Below are 20,130 nucleotides of genomic sequence, written 5' to 3'. Positions count from 1 at the left end.
TTTTAAGAGCATATCATGAAGAAAAAAACAATGGATTGCAATGATACTTTTCATCTGACCTCTTTCTCTCTCCCTCTCTCTCTCAATCACTGCTTCGTACTAGAAGATATGAATTCATGAGAGCCAGCACTAATGAAAAATGCACTAGAACTTAACTGCATTTCAGAGCTGCTGGTGTCAAGGGAACAAGTAATGTCTCTGTCTGTCACAATGTAAATTATGCTGCTTCATATGATTCAGTTTGAAGATTCAGAAAATGGCATGACCAAAAAAATAGCATATTTGCCAAACTTGATCTTTAATAAAGTATTTCTGATCATAGTCAAATGCTGATCCCCAATTACACCCCTATCATGCTGCAGTAAATTGCAGGCAACCTGTTATAAATGATAGGGGACATTAACAAAGATCATATTCTGAAGACCTTTTCAGCCTCAGGAATATTAGAAAGCACTAGTTTTTTGGGTTTTTTTTTCCCTAGGGTTTTTCAGTGGACATAATAATTCTTTAAAATCTAAATATAATAAGTCTTTGGTCTTTATAACTGGAATGTTTTTAGTATCTCCATTATGGTGCACAAATATCATGTGACAATTTCTAATAACATAATGAAGATTGGTGTGTGCAACTCATATTCAAGACACAGCCTGCTTTATTGGTAACTTAGTAAAAATTTCCCTATAATCAATTTGTGATGGAAGACACAACATTTCCTGCCAGGCTCTCTCAGGACTCTCTCAGCAGCCAGGCAAACACAGCAATAGATCCATTCACACTCATGTGTTGGTTTTCAGCTTGTCAGAATTCAGATCAAGCAGCTAAATGCTCATCCTGAGAAAAGCAGGGTTAACACTGTGAACAAAGCACTAAGTGGGTGCCATGACCCCTGTGGTATCATGCAAGTCTTTAAAATCCCCTCACTCTAAGGCAAGAGCCTCATCACAGGAGCAGTCGACAATAACAGAAGGAGAGGATTTTCTTGTATTTGAAAGTTTTGTGTGGTTTCTCCTTTTTGCAGTGAAAGGATTTAGCATAATCCTGTGTCCCAAAGATACTTAGCTACTGTTTAGCTGGGTGCTGCTGATTAATGTTTAGGTAGCTGAGAGAAATAACGAGCTTGGGAATGAACATGAAGAGCTGCTGCCACACTCCCAAGGAGAGGGGGAGGATGCAAGGGCAGCGCTAGCACACCTCGTAGGAGCACAGGGAGAGGCTGTTAGTCACCAAAACACCACAAACACCGCTCACCGGGAAGATCCCTTTCACTGATGCTTGCAAGACATTGCTCTGTACTCTGAAAGTGTTTGTGTGATGTACAGAAACTTGTCCATATACAACCTCATATAGAAGAGCAGACCTAGACACATACCTGCATGCAAATCTCCAGAAGCAATTTAGAAGACTTTGACCTCAATGACTGTACTTCTGGGTCTGCTCTGTGTGCAGGTTTAAAGGACAGTTCAGACATTCCAAAATATGTGAAATAGGAAATCAGCTTTCTCATTCTAAAAATTATTCAAAGTTGAAAACAGTAAGAGAAGGGAATTGAAGCCAGTGGTATTGATTGTAGGTACTCTGTGTGTGCTGCTGAAAACTGTTTCAATTTGCCTCAGTTATGAGTTTTTAGCTATAGTATTAAGGCTACAGCTTTGAATACAAAGCAAAGGGCACAATCCATTCTGAAATTGCTACTACAGCTAGATATATAATTTTTCTAAAGAACTACATGAGGTACATTTCCTAACAGCCCCACAATTTCAGAAAGAACATTTTAAAAAGCTTATCAAAATATGTTACATAAAAAAAAAAATAAGATGAAGTTTAACAGAGACAGTGACATCAACTGTTATCTGTTTTGCTGTTGCTTCTGCAACCTTATTTATGCACATCGATATTTTTTCATGACAGATATGGGATATTGGACTCTGTAATCTGAAGACTGCCATATTAGTTATCTTGCAAGACATTCATTGAATAAAAGAGGTGGGAGAACATTAGGAGATATATTTGTACCTAACCTTGAGATAAAACTTAATTATCTGTCTCCTTATCACCAATCTCTGGCCCAGCTAGCAGCTTATTTATTTTTTATTTTAAATGTTTAGAATGCAATTGTGCTCACTAGTTATCTTATTAAAAATGAAAGCAGATGATTTTTTCCCTGTCACTCTAGAAAGAAATGATTTTACAGAATATCTTTCAGAAGTATTTTCTGCTGGTCTGTGCTTCTGTCTAATCTGTATGGGCACAGAGCATCACATGAAAAATGCATGCACATAGCAGGCACAAAACCTAATACTACCTGTGCCTCAGCTTGGGCTGATAAGAAGTTCTGTACATTGCAGTAATAGCTGAATCTTGCATGCCCCTTTGCCTTTGCTGGCAAAATCTGCCTTCAGATGAGTCAGAAGCTAAAGTCTGCCAAGTTTAACAAATGTCCACAGAGGATGAACAGATAGAATTATTTATTTCTATTAAGAATACCACAGAGTATATTTTACAGGAAGTAATTTCATTATCTGTTGAAGTGCTAAGGTTCAGAATTTCAATACACAAAACTCAATGATGCATTAATTTGATCCACCTCATTAGCATCCAGGCACATTTAGAGAAAAATGCCAGAATTGTTACAGTTGGTTCCAGTCATCAAAGTGATGGGCCCTCAGGGCTTTAACTCTGTAATTAACAGATAATATATATTTCATGAATAATATATATAATAAAATATATATACTGTATGATGTACAGTGTACATAATGTATCTCATAATACATGATTAACATATAAAAAGAGGCAATATTTAAAATCATATTGCCATGAAGTCAAATTAGACTGCAAAAACATTCCAAATTTGATCACTCTATCTAGAAGAGAGAAAACTTATAAAGAACCACAGCTTTCCATAATAGGGTACTTATTGCTACAGCTCTAAGAAAAGTAGGAGAAAAAGATCAAGGGTACCTCATTTGTCTTGCTTCTGCAAATGAATATGCAAACAGCAGGCAGAGAAACTGCAGCAACTCTTACAAGCCTGCATCCTTTTCTACTAACAGGTAAGGTCCCCTTTCAGATATTCTCTTCTATTTATTTTTACTATTTCAGCTACTTTTTACAATGGACCAAGCTTGGTGAAACAAATGTGGTGAGGCAATTTTTATGATTTCTTGGTAAATTCCACATGATAGATTTATGTACTGATTTTTGGCATTAGATCCCACTTACTGACTCACAAAAGGTACCTCTGTGTCTCCTACAGCAAGTGCATATATAAGGAATACAAAACCACGCCCATGAGAACTGGAAACACCTTCTATCAAACACAACCCTTACCAAAGAAGGCTGAAGGACAACAGCTGAGCACACAGTTCTGGCCAAACACATTCACATATTTGTATTGTATACTTCTCTAAGTCTATAGAGAAGGATCACTGAAAAACCACCTCTTGTTTAAAAGTGTCTCATAGACTGTATCATTGGCTTCCTATCACTGACAGTCCTGATATATAAAAAAGCCTAACTCCATCTCCATTCAAATAAACTTTATACTATTTAGCTATCGACTGATGTCAAATGGAGACAAATTAACACCTCCTCACCCAAACTCAGGTGTTTTCCCTTAAGTACCTGAGGGACAATATGTATAAAGGCTGGCATTGGCTTATAGACACAAGAACACTGACTAGTTAAAACATTTCTTATAAATTACTGCCTTGAAATGTAAGCATCTTTAATGGATTTTCTGGAAATATTATGACAAAGAATAATTCAGACTTTAATTTCATTAAAATCAGGAAAGGTAAAATGCCCCCAGAAATGATCATTATTATTCTGAAAGAACAAACAATTACTAATTATGAGTTTAGCATGTTCTTGCTTAAAGTGATTCTTAATTTCACATATGCTATGCCTGTTTTCTACATGAAGTGAAACTGATCCTTACTATTTTGAATCTAGTGCTCACCATTGTGAAATTGTATTAGACATTTCAGTGCCTGTGTCTCTAAGATACATGGTGCCCTGTGGGAGAAAAATAGCTTGGAATAATTTTACTTAGCTATTAAACAATTATACCCATGTTCTCTTACAGCTAGAAGGTGGTTTATCATTTCTATTGCTAAACTTAAAATAGCTACTATTTATTTTCACTCTCTGGGAACCTCAACATGACTGGTACAACAAAGATTCTAATTAGAGTCATCTTTCCTGTAACCTGACTGTCTATTGTTTTCCAACTCAAACAAGATTTGAATTTGAAGAACATACGCTATGCTGGGTCTATGTAACTTGTAACAATTTTCTACCTTAATAGTCACACTGGAGCATTTGAAAATTGGCAATTATTCATTTTGCCATGAGCTGGTAAGTGAAGGAGTGAAATTCTCATCTCTGAAGAATGGTGTAGTAAATCATGGATTAGCAAAGTCAGGCACTCTCAAGGAAAGACTATCCTCTTGCTTACACCTAACAAAGCTAAGGATCATACGGCACTCCTTCTCATCACAATACACATTTTTATGTTAACTTTAATCACTTTCATCTCTAGAAATAAATTTTTTTAAAAAGAAGAAAACTAGCTAAGTTTTCTAACTACAATCATGTTAGTAAAAATCTGACTGCAGAATCAGACAGAAAAACTCAATTCATCTTCCTACAAACTTTTAACAAGTTGTGACACCATCACACAGTCATCTATAAATGCTACCTGCTAAAAAAATTGTGTTTAAAATAAAATAATCTACATCTGTTTAAAAGAATACACTGTGGATTTTTCCCAGAAAATATATGAAAAGTAGAATTTGTATTTTCTGACTTTCACTATAAAACTGAGGTCTTTAGGCTGAATTAACCATTCAGACTTGTTCATGATGTGTGGGAAATGAGAGGCACTTCCATAAGACAATTCATCCTGTCCTCACACAAACATTCAAGATGGACAGGAGGAATTGTTCTCTAGAAGTTCTTTTTCAGCCTCCCTCCAAAATCTGTACAGGGACAATATATAACTTTGGCTACTAAGTAATTTTTGATAGCTAAGCTTAAAATAGATGAATCAATCTTCTCATGCCTTTGGCTTGAAATCCTGGTTTTGTGGTAAGGTTTTGCTAGGGTTTAATATTTTTTTTTTCTTGTGCAGAGTGACTGTTTTGGCTTGCAGTTTCAGCATCTCAAAGGCATCTGGCAGGAACTCCCACTGCCTTACACCTGCAATGCCATCAGAGACAGACACGTGTGAGCTGATGGGGAGTGCAGACTCCCAGTGGCTCCTGAGACAGAATCACAGCTCTGATGGGCACTGAGGGGAGTGCAGACTCCCAGTCACTCCTGTGACAGAATCACATCTCTGATGGGCAGGGAGGAAGGTTGCTATCAGGCTATGAGGCTCTCCATACAAGTGTGGGCAAGAAGTAGAGCAGAAGAGATAAAGGTAAAGGGTCGTTCCAACACAGTTTCTGGTGATTAAATAAGCCTCAGATTCAAGCCAGTTTTTGTTTTGGGGGAATTTTTTTCCTCCATAATAAATCAACGGACACATTTCAATTCTTCCTGTTCAGATAAAGGTATCTGAACTTAGCCAATACATGTTCTACATATTTCCATCTTCTGAGTAGAGCTAACTATCATCACACAATAAATACTCAGATTTTTGTACACACCCAGGTGGCTCAATTCTTTATGGATGCTATTTATAGTCTATAAAAAGTAAAAAATACAGAAATAAGAATGAGAGTTCGCTTATAATTGACATTTTCTAGGAAGAAATTAAAAAAATAATGTAACTAATATTCCATACCTGAGTAGAGGTTGCTTTGGATAAGAAGGTTGGTCACTGTTTTGGCAAGGCTGAGGTTTTTTTGTGACTTGCTTATAAATATTCCTGGCAGTTACTCCAATCCATAGCATAGTGGAGAGCGTAGAATAATGCAGTACAATGCCAACCTAAAAAAAGAGTGGACAATTCAACAACTCAGTAAATGGATCAGTAAAACAAGAGTTTTGCAAGAATCTTATTTCATAAGGGCAAAAACAAAAAAAAAATTAATTGAATTTATAAATGCAACTAACATCTGCACTTAAAACCAGTTATTTAATCCACCATAGATAGTCTTATCTGCAATACCAGAAGCAATGTTAGGAATTAGAGACATAAAAACATTTGTTTTCTAAGAATCTGTTAAATGAAAACATTTTACACCTGGATTTAAAGTGATGTGACTCTTATTTTGTATTGCACTCTTTAGCCTATCATGAGAAAGCAATTTAAAATCTAATGAGAGGCCAGCATTTTTGCTTGCTATTATGCTATTTCCTTTAACTTTTTGTGAATAGCCTGCTGTAGTTCCCTCTCTGCTATACAGAGGCAAGGTTGACTTCTGGAAATGGCATCAGTACTATTGCACTGATAACTCCAGATTATTTTCAGACATATTTTAAGAAAATTATAAATTTGTCTACAGAATTTAAAAAGAAAATGACAACTCTTGGCATTCCCCCTTAAAAAGAATTATAAACTCTAATAATGTTATTATTAGTTTGTCCCCAAGAAACTGGTGTGTTTATCATTGAAAGGAAAACAAAGTACAAGCACCTCTAAAATGCTAACATCTTTGTTATGTTAGTAATTGTTATTCATTACTCTGGAAGCAGTAATTGGAATTTTATCCAATCTCCAGTGCTTTATTACATCAGCTAAGTCTGCATCTGATTATATAAAATGAGGTTACCTTTGAAGCAATAACCTGACATTTTGCAGTGACAAGTAAAATATTGCTATAATTGGAAAGAACATAAAAGTTTAAGGAATACAGAGAATTGCTGAATAAAGCTAACACAAATCTATTATAATGATTTATTTGAACCAGCGTTCATTTTTGCTCCACTTAAAACAAAATAACTGATGGGTAAAGAAAAAACAATTTCTATGCATTTTGTTTCTGTTTAGTATTATAGCTCAAAACTTGAAGTTAGCAGCAAATATCACCAACAGAAAACCCTTTGTAATTTTCTCTGGGACTTGTTTGTCACTTTAGACAAGGGAGGACAAAGCCTTCATCACTGCTACTGCTTGAGGTAAAAGAAGCAGAAATAAGAGAATGAGACAATTGTGTATTATGGGCTGGCAGACACTGCCAGTTCAGGGACTGGTGCTGTCTGGACTCGGTTCACAGGCAGCTTGCAGAGTTTCTGTAGGGATGCCCTGAACAGGACCATGAGCAGGGAGTGGAGGCAGGAGGACAAGAAAGGGGGAAGAAGAAGGAAGCAGAAATAATGAGGAAAAAACTGGAAAAAATCTAGATATTTAGCTCCTAATATCTTTCTCATTTGAGCATAGCCCTGCTGCTATATATTCTGTTTTTCACACAGGTACATGCAATAATAGGAACAGTTGAAATGAATTCCAGGTCAAAAGGCACCTACATGTGAAATTCTGAAAACATATATGACCATATGGATAGAAAGCATCAGCCACTTAAATGAATGTAAGACCTAAAAATAGTACAAAAACCCCAATTTTATTGAACTTTCAAGCAGGCAACTGAAATGACTGAAAACATCATGGCCATGCCACACCTGCATCACATTGCTGTTTTTCACAGTGTGCTCATGTTTCAGCAACTGAGTTACCTCTGATATATGGAGAAATTGAACAAACACGGAGGAGGCAAAAATGTTATCATTCTCTGTACTAACTCTTTGATGATCTGCATCTCTCTGTCAAAAAAAGCCCCAAACAAAACAAAAAAAAACCCAAAAAAACAAACAAAAAAAAACCAACAAAAAAACCCAAACCCCCAACCATTTGCATTTCTTGCTCTAAGGAAACAAGGATTTATCCTGAAGATACAGGATCTCCTTATGACTAACAGATTTGACATGACACAGCAGAAGTGTGGGATTTGAAAGGGTGCACTGAGCTGTTAGAGTAAATTCTAGAATTTTTGCTAATATTCACTAATAAATAGTAAAGAAAGGGTTGTCACACTTCCCATTCAAAGTTCAGTGTTTCAAAGCGCAGGGTTTTGCTCTCTGCCTCTTCCCTCCCCTTGTCTCCCCACTGACATCAGTTATGTCACAGAGATGCATCGCCCTCACTGTTGTGCTTGGGGACTGTGGCTGCAAGTTCTTTTGTCCCCTCCAGTGGGGTCACCCCTTGCTAACTCTCAGGCTGGGAAGACACCTGGGCCCTCCAGTAGAAATGCACGAGATAGCAGCTCATGACACGGGAGGGAAGGATGAGGCTCAACAGAAAGACCAATGTGGCTTTGCTCAGTAAATTCTTTCTTGACTCTCTGAGCAAATGCAAACTTGAGGTTACGCATGATAACTCCAGGGTACAAATTTAGCTGTGTGTATCTGTTACTGGATTTCTACCTCTGTAAAGATTAAGAGGCCAAAAACTATATACAAATTAAATACCAAAGTAATAACTTAAAACTATTTTCACTATTACCAGAACTTTTGTATTTCACGTAAAATTGTATGGAAAGGGTTGAGTTTTCCACAGAGAATAAAGGATTGTGATTGGAAATATTGAAGTGATGACCCCTATTTTTAAGAAGGTTTTCCACTGACAAGCCAAATGGTACAAAAAAACCTGCCAGAATATAAGCATTGATAAGAGCACTGTATCTAAAGCTCCTTAATAACCACAGTTATATGGTAAAAATTTTCTTGTTTTCTTGGAGTCATTTTTAACTCGTCCTGTGTTTTCAGAACTCTTATCTTTGGGAATAAGCACTAGCCTTTTGAATAGAAGATTATACTTTTCTTCAGCAAGAAGATGCTGTCTGTTTGTGCTCCTTCAATATATTTCAGTACCCTAGAGATAAGTTAAGTTCCATATGATGCAGTTACCATGGTAATGACCAGAATACACATTTATGCAAAGCATTTTGGCACAAAAGGGTCTCTTGATTAGCTTTAAGTTGCACACAATTTTCTTTATTTTTCCCAAATTTTTAATTTAATTTCTTTTTTTCTAGTTGTAATCATATTTCAGATAAGATTGTACTTCTTAATTCAGTTTTATTTAAAGAAGGACACAGATATGCACGAACATTCTGATTAAACTTTTAATCCTGCAACGAAAATTATTCTTTTCTGTGAGATGAAGGGGCTCAGGAATTTCTCTGCAGTCTGTAACACCAATGGATCTGAATATTTCATGATCTTTAAACATTTAGCATTAGCAAAACCCCATGCTCCCTTCACAGGTCGAAAATTTAGAGCAAAAAGTTCAACTTTCTGAGTTGAACTTGTAGGCTGCTGGCTAATATGGAATGAGCTTTGCCTTTCTTGCTGAAGATCTACTGCCTTACAGAAACAAATTCACAAGCAGCTTCACATAGGACATTCATCAGGGAGAAGGAGATCTGAGCCTTGCAAAACTTACATGGAAGCTTTTATTTTATAAACCATATAGAGGTTCCAGGAGATGTGATTGGAGTGATCATGGAATAAAAAATAAGATTCTGTCTCTCTCTATAACTTTTCTGCCTCCTGAATCTTGTGCCCAGTCCATTCTTCATGCTTCAACATGTTTAACTGATTATTTCATCCCCTAGCATCCCTAAACTCATGGCTATCATCCTCTCCTCTAAAGCAGAAGCCACAAACAGAAATCTTTGAGAGTACAGAATTGATGCCTCCCACACACGGGGAGTGATCCAGCAACAGTTGTGTCTCCTTCTCTCTCATTCTTCACATGAAAGGAGTGAGCTTCCTCCTGCCTTCTGAAGCAAACCAACCTGAGGCTGGGAGATGGAGGGGCTCACTGGCTGGCTCAAGCACCTTTCTGGCAGTGATGCGCCTCTGATTTATCCCTGCTGCTCCTAAGACAACCTCTGCCTTGCTTTAAAGATTTTGCCAGTGAACTCAAGAGTCTGGATTCTACAAGAGTCAACATTCAGTGACACCCAGAATGAGATTCAAGGGAAATCTATAGAGTCTGTAGATCCATTCACTCGGGAAATGTGAGGAGATGCAATCAACTCTTCTAGACCAGCACTCTAACATCAGTATTTTGTAAATCATAATGACTGTAGAGCACATATGCAAGTGAAAGGTCTATACAAAATCCTCTCTGAAACAGATATGCAGGTTTAAAAGGGAATTTTAGATTTTTAGATTCCACATAAAAATAAATGTTTGACCATTTTTGAAAAGACTTTTTTTGTGTAACTGAATCACCTTGAAGGGGATTTGAAGGTTCTTCCAGCTATCACAGAAAATGGGGCCATTTCCATAGCATTAATTCCTGATGTTTGAAACTAACCTGTAACTGCACATTTATACAAAGAGGGTGATCCAAATAAAGCCAATTTAGAACCACCCTTTTAGGTTAAATTTGAAGGATAAAAGTTGAGTTAGCCTATTATTTCACATTGATAAGTATGCTGCAGTGATTTTTTTGGTGGAAGTTTTAGGGATAATTACAATAGGAAAGGGGGTGATTGACTGGCTTTCATGCAACATTTCAGTGATTAGGACAAAAAATACTTGCACTTGGAATATTTTCTATGCACTCACGAAATAAAAAGTGAAATCTGCATTGCTGCAGGTTTAAGTTGTGCTTTGAATTTTAGCAGAAAGAAAGATACCTCTGGAATGGCAACTGATGGTATTACACCTGTGGTATAACTAACATTTTAAGGCTGCTTGAAGCAGTAACATTTTCACAAATATATTTTGAGCCCCAGTAACAGAGCTTTGGCACGTTGGATATTAAATCACGGACTAATTGTCTCAGGGTTATCACAGGACAGAGGCATTGGGACTCAGAATTTTGTAAACCCTGCTGTCAGAAAGCAAGAAAAGATCTGTGGCTGGGTATGACGTTCTCAAAGTGAGCAGTTTTTCAGCCTCTGTTAGCAGCTATTGGACTTGTCTTAGATTGCTTGGACCATTTCCTCCATTAGCTCTGTCTAATTACATCAGACAATTTCCACCAGGAAATAGAGGACAGTCTTTGTCACTTGTATCTTTCCTATACTGTAACTACTGATGATACAATCAGGTAAATAAATAACTTAAGGAAACTGGTTAGCAGACATATAGTGATGGTTCAATTCAGTTTCTCTAAGTGTGCACATTTCTCAGCAGCTCAGGATCTGGCCCTATCCCACAGCAAAAGACAGATGCCACTAATAATGCACATTATTAAGATACCCCTGTAGTTAATGTACTACTTATAAAAGGCTATTAATAACACATTTATCTCAATCAATTTTTCATTATAGCTGTTAATACCACATTGCTACCATGCAAGCTGCAAAGTAAATAATCAGACAACGCCTGAAACAACAGATGGTCATTTGTGGCCATGTAATTACATGGCCATGGCTGCCCTACAAACTAATCTGCTACTATCACTTGCAAACTGCACACAAAGACAATAGTAAGTGATATTTCAATTTGCTAGAACTTACAAATTAATTATGACACAATACACTAGATATTGTGAGATAATTCTCTCCATCTAATGGACAATTTTGTTATTCAAATGAGTATCATGTAACACACTTAGGTAGACTTCTCAGGTAGAACATCCCAGTGCTTGCAGAGCCACATATGCTGTTTACTGATGGTCATGCACAAGGATACACAAAAGGCTTCCAAAGCACCTCACTGAACACTGTAAGTGTGATAACTCTTGCACTAACTATGCAAGCTTTACAGTGACTCTGCTGTTGGCTCCTGACTTGCTATTTACACCCATTCAAGGCATTCACAAGAACTGGATTTAGTAACAGGCAAAAAACCCAGGAGAACATTGGCTAAGCAAAGTGCTTTACTACAGGAAATTACCAACAACATTCATGAGCCCTGGTGCACTTCTACAAAATCGGAGAGGAAGAAATGCTCAAGGCAAACAAATTGCAACACGCTCTCATCAGACATTACAGAAGATGACTGAAATGACTCACTTTACACATTGGACAGACTCAGCCTTTACATTCAGAGCAGCTGAATCCAGCCCTGTCTGTGCATCTCATCACACTCTTGCCCCCAAATGCTGAGGCAAGAGATGTGAAACAGTCCAGCAGGGCAAACAAGGGTTCTTAAATCACAAGAATGCTGGTCTGCTGTGTCTCCTTAGGGATCATCCAGTGAAGCCAGGGCCACCCCCAGGCAAACAGTGCACGTGTTACAAAAGTGAAGCAGCAACTCCCACATATTCAATCCGAAATATTATGTTAAGAACTCATTTACAAGTTTCAATTCTATCAGTAAGAATTACTGAGACAGATACTTACAGCTTGACATATAATTGGATATTTAATGCGATTGATTCCACCAGCAAAAACAGCAAATGTGAGAGCAGTATGGAAACAAAAGTTGAGAAGCATGTGCCATCCTTTTCTGCTTATTCGGATTGTGCTGTTGAAAAAAAAAAAATAAATCACATTTTAAAATTAAAAACCCCAACATATTTATTTTAAAGATTACTATTTGGGAAAAACACTTAATTTAATAGAATAAAATTCTCGGATTCTTGGATACGTATATAACAATCTACCCACAGGACAGAGTCTGACCTATATAGCATTGAAATAAATGATTAAAAGGCAAAATAAATAGTAAAAATCATAAAATTCTACTGATTTAGTTTCCTCCACCAAATCAAGCATTTAAAGTGGAGTACTAAAAGCAAAAGGTTATTGCATAGCTTCACGTATGCAGAGCTTTAACAAGACATCTTTAAAGGACTAAATGGAAGCTGAATATCAGAAGACATTGCATTAACTTCACATAATTAATATTTAGCAGCTTCTACAGCACAATACATTCCTACTCGTTTAAATTGCAAATGGTCTTTAACCAGAAGTATGCAGTTAAAATGGCATTTATATAAATTTTTCATATAAAAGAAAACACAAGTTTTCTAAACCCAAAATTTGAAAGACAAAGAAAGTTCCTTTTATCCAGTGACAGCTACCAGTCTTTCAACCAAACTTGATCTCAAAAGTCCTTATGGCAAGTGTAGCTGACCAAAGGGCTGCTCGACTGGAATTTGCCAGAAAGCACCTTAATAGTGTTCATGTTGAGTTTGTTGACTTACAAATCTTAGGAAAAGTGTACAGAAAATGTAAACATATATGTGAGGAAAGCTCAGAAACAGCTTAAGAGAGGTTGACATAAACTTTGATTTCTCTGGTGTAAATCACACTGCTGATGTTATTATCCAACAGTAATTCAAATTCAAGTGTTGTGCTGACCAATTAATATGTGCTTAAAATGGAATTCTTACCTGTGATGGACAATGTAGGTGATAATGGAAGCAAACAGGCACAACAACATCACTGCAGTACATGCATAAACCACAGGGTGCAGAAACTCCCCTGGGTACTGGGGGAAAGACAGCACTGTCTTAAAATCCTGTGGAAAGAGCAAAATGATTTAACATTGTTAGGCATGTGTGAAACTGGGACTTCATTCCAATATGTCCTGTCATTTCTAGCTGTTACCTTTCAAGGGCAGGAATAAAAAAAAGAAGATGAACTTTTAATGTAGATGCAGTTCATGAATTTGCAATAACAGACTGCTCCTTCCTCATCTGCATACAGTTTGCTAGACAGAAATTAACCTTTTTGTACAAGCAGACATATCCTAATTAAAAAAAAGGTCTGAAAAAATACACAGAATATTACATTTTCCCAGCATTAGCAGTATCTGGTCCTCCTGATAACATGAACTTTATGAGCGTATTTTACTAAGATATTAAGAACAAAATTTCAAATCACCATAAAGGTCTCCAAATGGCATATATATGGCTGCAGAAGAACCACTCAAAGTAAAAAAGAACCATGAGAATACACTCAAATTATCAACTCACTCAAATATAATTACCAGTTGATACAACTCCTGTAACCCAGTGACCTTCACACTTAGTTGGAAGTACTCTACTCCCTATAGTAATTCAAAAGTAACATGGACAGCTATATTAACAGCAGAGTAAAGATCCATGTGTTCCTTTTGAAAGTTAGTACCTAGTGACAAAATTCTTCATGAAAAACAATGAAAATCTATCCATATCTTTGTAAAATTAACCTTATCAAATTCCCATTCTAAATTACACATTTGGGAGAGCTAAATCTGGAGGTGTGATGGGTGGAAAGCAAAAGGAGCCCATTACATAAAACAGAGTGTCTTCAGACTGTCTGAATTAAATTTGGACCATTTGAATTACAGCAAACATTACATTCCCTGTAATGCATTAAGCCACATTTGCTTGTGGCACTGCATTTCTGCACACAGATACTAAAATTTATACACAAAACCTATCACCTGAGTGCAAACACGTGTCATCTACATGCCACTTCCCATGTGCAGAGGCACCAACTCTGCACATAAAAATGAATATACATCCCAGCAGACAAAGCTAAAATCTGAAATAGTACCAAATATGACAATCCAGCAAACTCTAACTTTTAAAATATTGGCAAACATTTAAAATATTTTTTTCTTATTTGTCAGTTTTAGGTTCCCTTAGAAGAAGATTCAATACATTATTTTGCAGAAGAAGATTCAATACATTATTTTTGAAATCTCCCCTAAGGAAACTGGGACTGTAATGCTAATACCTCTGTTTAATTGCATTTGCATGCAGAGAGCTGATTTCTAGCACCATTATTTATGAATATGATTTTGTCCACGTACAAGCAGATAATGTTCATGAGTATATGCAATTACTAAATGGTGAGAATTTAGTTTACCTTCTAAAATGATCCTCTCAAGTAACTGATGCCCTGGTAGCTATTATTTTCCTTCATTATTAGCTTTGAAGTTTCTAAGATTGATTCTACCAGTTTCTCCAGATGCGTATGAATGTCAGTTCTAAACAGAGCAGCTCAAAACATATGTAAAAAGGACCATCAAAATGAAAAAATAACTTACGAACAAAATGCCAACTACATGTTATCACACCCCATTTCTCTTCAGGTTCTTCCTCAGCCTGCATGTTAAACCTCAGTTAAACCTGCTCGGTCACTCCTGTCCTTCGCACAAGTTTCCTCTCTGCCCTGCCCAGTTCACCAACACCCAGGGTGAGAGGTGGAGTCACTTCTCGTGGAGGAACTCAGCTTATGCTGTCTCATCTAGAGGCGTCAGTTCTTGCTGCTCTTCCCTCAATCACAAATGGAAAAGAAGAGGAAAAGAACTCTGTCTTTTGATGTGCTAGTTTTTTTAACATGACAGACCCAGGCTCTTAAGGCCTTCTCATTCTTGTTTTCTTCCAGTGTGCATGAATAAACACTCAGGATATCATGACTTCATAACTTTCAAATAATTCCTTAAAAGTCTGTTGGTTCAGAACTGTCTCTGAATGTCCACTCAAACATCCTTTTTCACCCTGATCATCTTTTCCTCCCATGTTTTTATTTGCATTGTCTCCCCATTAATTCTTTTATAAAGTCTCTTGAGTTAGATGAATGAGTATTTAACAGGAATGTTCAATACAATTGTAGCTCATACTTTGACTAGTAATGCAAACAACTGGACAATTTAAACAGAAATACTCTGCTAAAAATGATAGAACATTACTTCTAGCTCTTACTGATGTAATTACATTTTCATATACTATAGTACACTTTGCCATAAATTTAGGCACACAACTTCTCTGCATTCAGAAATGTGTTACTGTAACTATACAGTAGTAACAGCACAGTTATTTAAAGAAATAAGTAAGTTGGATATCACTGTGAAAAGTTAAAGTTGTGAAAAAGGAAGCAGAGTGAAGTTACACATTTGAAAGCTGTAGCTACACATTTGAAAAAAATGAAAGCAATTTTACTTGAGTACCATCACTGTGTACTCAAGAACTAGTTTTTAATAGTATAAATGCAAGGTTCAACATCTCCCTGTGTTTGATCATCAGTATAAAAGCAAATGCCATGTGTCCTACAGGAATACAGCCATTTTGCCTGCAGAAGAATGAAGAATAATCAGCATCTTAGAGCTAATTCCATTTTTAAGCACGAGTTTTATCTCTTATCTAATCTTCTGCAGTAAATAAATCGTAAAATTTTGAGTATGAAAATCATTAATGCCAAAGTAGAATATCCTTTTTAGAAGTTTTGTATATTGAAAACTGATTTCATTATAGATATATAAGAGATGTATCTTGTCTGTTCTCTGATGATAATTAAACCTTATTGATCCATCAACTTCCCTTGAGTAATCTTCTGGGGAAGACAACGTGCAGAAAAGAAGCATTTTTTTAAATGCTGTATGCAAAGCAGCAAAATTGTATGTGTTACATTTTTAAAAGTGTGTTACATTTTTAAAAGTTAGGTTTGATTTTATTTCCTAGAGGGGATTCAAATCATTATGACATTGAAAAGTCACAATAATTATCCCAGGAAAATGAATACTTATGAGATTTTGACCATTACAAACTGGTGTCTACAAGTACAAGGCCCATTAGCTGCTGTCCAATGAGAAACTGCAATTGATTCACCCTTTTAAGATGGTGTGAAACAAACCAAGACAGTGCTGAGAACTTGGGGCACATGAGATGAATCCCATACTGGGGCACATGAGATGAATCCCATACTGGGCCACATTACCAAGACTGCACACAGCAGAGGAGGGAAATAATTATTCCCTTCTATTCACCACTTGTGAGCCAAATCTCAACTACTGTGTCTAGTTTTGGGCACTTCAGTACAAGAATGATGTTGCTGAATTGAAAGGAGCCCAGTAGAAGCCACCAAGACAATAAAATGTCCCAAGGCCTGGATTCCAGCCCCTTAATTTCCATCTATCTTCCAAGAGTTGGCATATTTTACTGAGTTTTACAATCTGAATCCATTTACCTGCTGGCTGAAGTTGCACCATGATGAATGCAAGATACGTTAAGCCAACAGAAAGGAAAAACAGAAAGAGCTTGAGTCAGAGATCTAATTTGTGATAAAATCACTGCCTTTTGGAGGACACAAGCCTGGAATTTTGAGCCCAGTACCAAACCAGTTTATGCTTTTTACAGGAGCAAATAATACATATTATTAAATGCAATTTAATAAAAAGTACATGGAAGGAAAATGAAATAAAAAGCACATCTTGCTCTTAAGAGTACTCTAATTCCAAGGCTTTGTGCAAAAGAATGTCAGTCAGGAATATTCTTAAAAAAGCAGCCTTTTCTGGGGGCTGGACTCAATACTGTCCATATGGGCTCAGCATTCTCTGATGAGCATGAGCATTGCATGAGCAGAGAGCAGTGCATGCCAGCTGAGGACTGAAGTGAGGAGCATGTGCCTCTCCTTGCAGGCTCTTCACACTGGGAAACATCTATACATGTGCAGCTAATCTAATTCCAGGGAATTCTGCAGCTCCCACTACAACAAATGTTAATTTTACATATAGCAAGTAAACTTTCTGGATCACTTTCACAATCTTTGGTGCATAAACTCTGCTAAGGTCTATGCTATATGTGTTTAAATTTGTGTTTAAACATTAAAAGAGACTTGAAATGTTCATTCTTAAGCCTCTTGTTATAGGCAGTCTGATTTTTCAAAGTACAGAACAATGTTTCCACAGCCTGCTATGAGAAAACCCTGTGTTCTCTATGGGGAAAAGTCAAATACTGTAATTATGCCAACCTTCCAAATGACATCTCTGTAATACTTCCCCGACTCATGAATTAATTTCTCAAAAGGCTTAGACAGGCTGCTTAATTTGCAGAACACCTGAAAGATGGAAGTTTAGAATTCCGTGTTCAGAACTGAACTGAACAGGCTTAAAAAATTCTGCAATTGTCCCCAGTAACAATGAAAAGGTTGAAAAAGTAGCTTTTTTCATACCAGATTGGAAAGACTACTAAGATTGGGGGGATGCTTGCAAAACAACAAGAGAAAAGTGCCCTAACTCTTACAGTGATCCATTCCTAGTATCCTGCCTCTTCTCAGTTTCCCATTCACACCATTTTCCAAGGTTTGCTTCCAGAACAGTTTCAAATATGCTCTGGTTTTTTGAGCATATTTGAAAAAGTATGCTTTTTCAAGCATACTTGAAAGTTCAGCCTCCCCAGCCCTAATTATTTCATAGAAGCATCCACTGAATGTATGCTACTTCTACAAATAATTACTCCTTATGCACATAAAGCAAACCCAAACACCCAACAAAATCCACATCTATGCTGGTTGGAACAATATGACAAATTGTGACAGAATAGGAAAGGAGCTGCTTATAATTTTATGTTGATTTAACCTTATGTTGATTTAACTTTTAGGATTACAATTAGAAGTGCTAAGAATATTTATTAATCCGTTTTATGTTAATTGGGAAGTGTCATACTTAGATTTAATAATTTTATTTGTGTTTATTTGGCAGATTTGAGGAAATTACTATTGACAAAGCAGTCTAAGGGGGAAAGGAAATGCTGTATACAATTACAGTAATATCCATCACTATTGAATTTCTATTGCGTTCTAAGAAAAATGAAAGGAAGAACAAAGGACAATGTGTGCCAAAATGTATTTAGCAAATTTTGAAATTCATTGTTGCTATTGGATATTTTTGTCATCTCCTGAAGAGTTATTCCTCAGATACAGAGGTCTCTGGATTGGTCATAACATACACACACATTGTCCTGAAAAATTAAAATACTGATGTACAACTTTGTTCACACAACAACATAAATATTCAGTTTAAGAAGCAAATACATATCATTAGCTATGACAAAGCTTCAGAGTCTATAAATTTATGATTTTACTCTAAAATAGAAAATCATATTGCAGAGTTCAGGACCCTAGAGGCTTTGGACACCTCCAAAAGAAACTAGAGCATAACAAACTCTCTTCCTCCTATAGGTAACAGAAGAAAGGAAAAAATAGAGGACTAGTATGAGCATACAGAACATGAAGTAAAAAGCAGGAATATAATGTGGGAGTTAGATCACAGTATTTTACTCTCACCTCTAGGACATACGACTCAAAACCTGATCAGAAATAGATAATGCTCTGTTGTGTCTGACTCTATTATTTCACTTTTGCCAGCCCAACCCAGAGCAAAGTGAAAGTGTGAGGCCATGTGAGGGAAGGAGCATGTACCTCCTTCCCAACCCAATCTCCAAACTAAACTTTCTCTCTCACTGACATCACTTGAACAACTGTCACAGAGAGAAATCAAAGGGCTCTACATGACTCCTCTCACTTGAAGTATGCTCATGCTTATTAATTATCAATCGTTGTTGATAAATCCTTGATTGCTGCCTTTCTAAAAAAAGGACTCTAGAAAACCTTTATCTTAACCCTTTTATGTTACATAGGCATAAGCAACTTCTATGGAACCACCTTAGGAAACTTTTTCTTACTATTTAAAAAGGTGCCAAACCAGAATATGTGCTGTGCTAACCATAAAATGGACAGTTGGATTGACTGAGGCTTCTGTTTCAGCTTAATCTACAGCAGGATATACACAATTCTGATGGCAATGCAAAGCTTTAGTGCTGCTTTTTAGTTTACAGATATTACTTCAGTTTTCTGCAATTACCCCCAACCATAATAATCAATTATGAATTTTTGTTGTTTAACAGATTAGAGAATTACAGATTAATGACATGTATCATGATATTGTAGCTAATTTCATTAGTTACACACCATATGCCAGGTATCTTGAATTTGCTGATGGTTTGTTAGTATTTAAGAATACTTTAGGCATATAGATATAAATTAATAAGGTACACATAAACACATTAAACTATTCATTTTATAAATTAATAACAATGCAGAACAATTAAGTATTTTCATTTCTGGTATGAGAATTGAACTGCCCAGAAAAGCATAATTTCTATCAAATAAAATAATCCTTGACTTTATGCCACAAAACAGTAATTAAGAAATAATAGTTGAATGAAAATGTTTGGACATAATGAAGCTACAAAAATTTTCTATTATCTATTTAGAAAGACAATGACTGGAAAGTGGATTTGTGTGTGTGCATATTTATATATGGAGATTTTAAAATTACTTGTCATCTTTTTCCTTAAAAGTTACTGTGAAACATGAGCTAGGAAACATATCCCATTGTTTGCTACCATAGAAATTGCAAAGCAAGGGTGATTCTAAGATTCTACTTTCTTGTCTTGCACAGATAAAATTGGAAGATGCACACATGAAATAAAGCACAGTCAAA

General features: G+C 36.3%; 1 protein-coding gene across 2 annotated transcripts in view; it reads right to left on the bottom strand.

The window, feature by feature from the left end:
• Positions 1-20,130, bottom strand: part of ADGRA1 (adhesion G protein-coupled receptor A1) — a 253,397-nt gene that overhangs the window by 26,580 nt on the left and 206,687 nt on the right. For both annotated transcript variants that reach the window (XM_054277071.1, XM_054277072.1), the window contains 3 exons: positions 13,250-13,377; positions 12,255-12,378; positions 5,792-5,937 (listed from right to left, as the gene is read on the bottom strand). In XM_054277071.1, coding sequence (XP_054133046.1) covers positions 5,792-5,937; positions 12,255-12,378; positions 13,250-13,377 — 398 coding nt within the window. The remainder of the gene's footprint in view (positions 1-5,791; positions 5,938-12,254; positions 12,379-13,249; positions 13,378-20,130) is intronic.

Source organism: Melozone crissalis, unplaced genomic scaffold, assembly GCF_028551555.1.
Source record: "Melozone crissalis strain CALT ecotype California unplaced genomic scaffold, PUWL_Pcris_2 ptg000019l_1, whole genome shotgun sequence".
NCBI lineage: Eukaryota > Metazoa > Chordata > Aves > Passeriformes > Passerellidae > Melozone > Melozone crissalis.
Note: the sequence above shows the minus strand (reverse complement) of the source record. Positions and strands in the feature narration are given on the sequence as shown.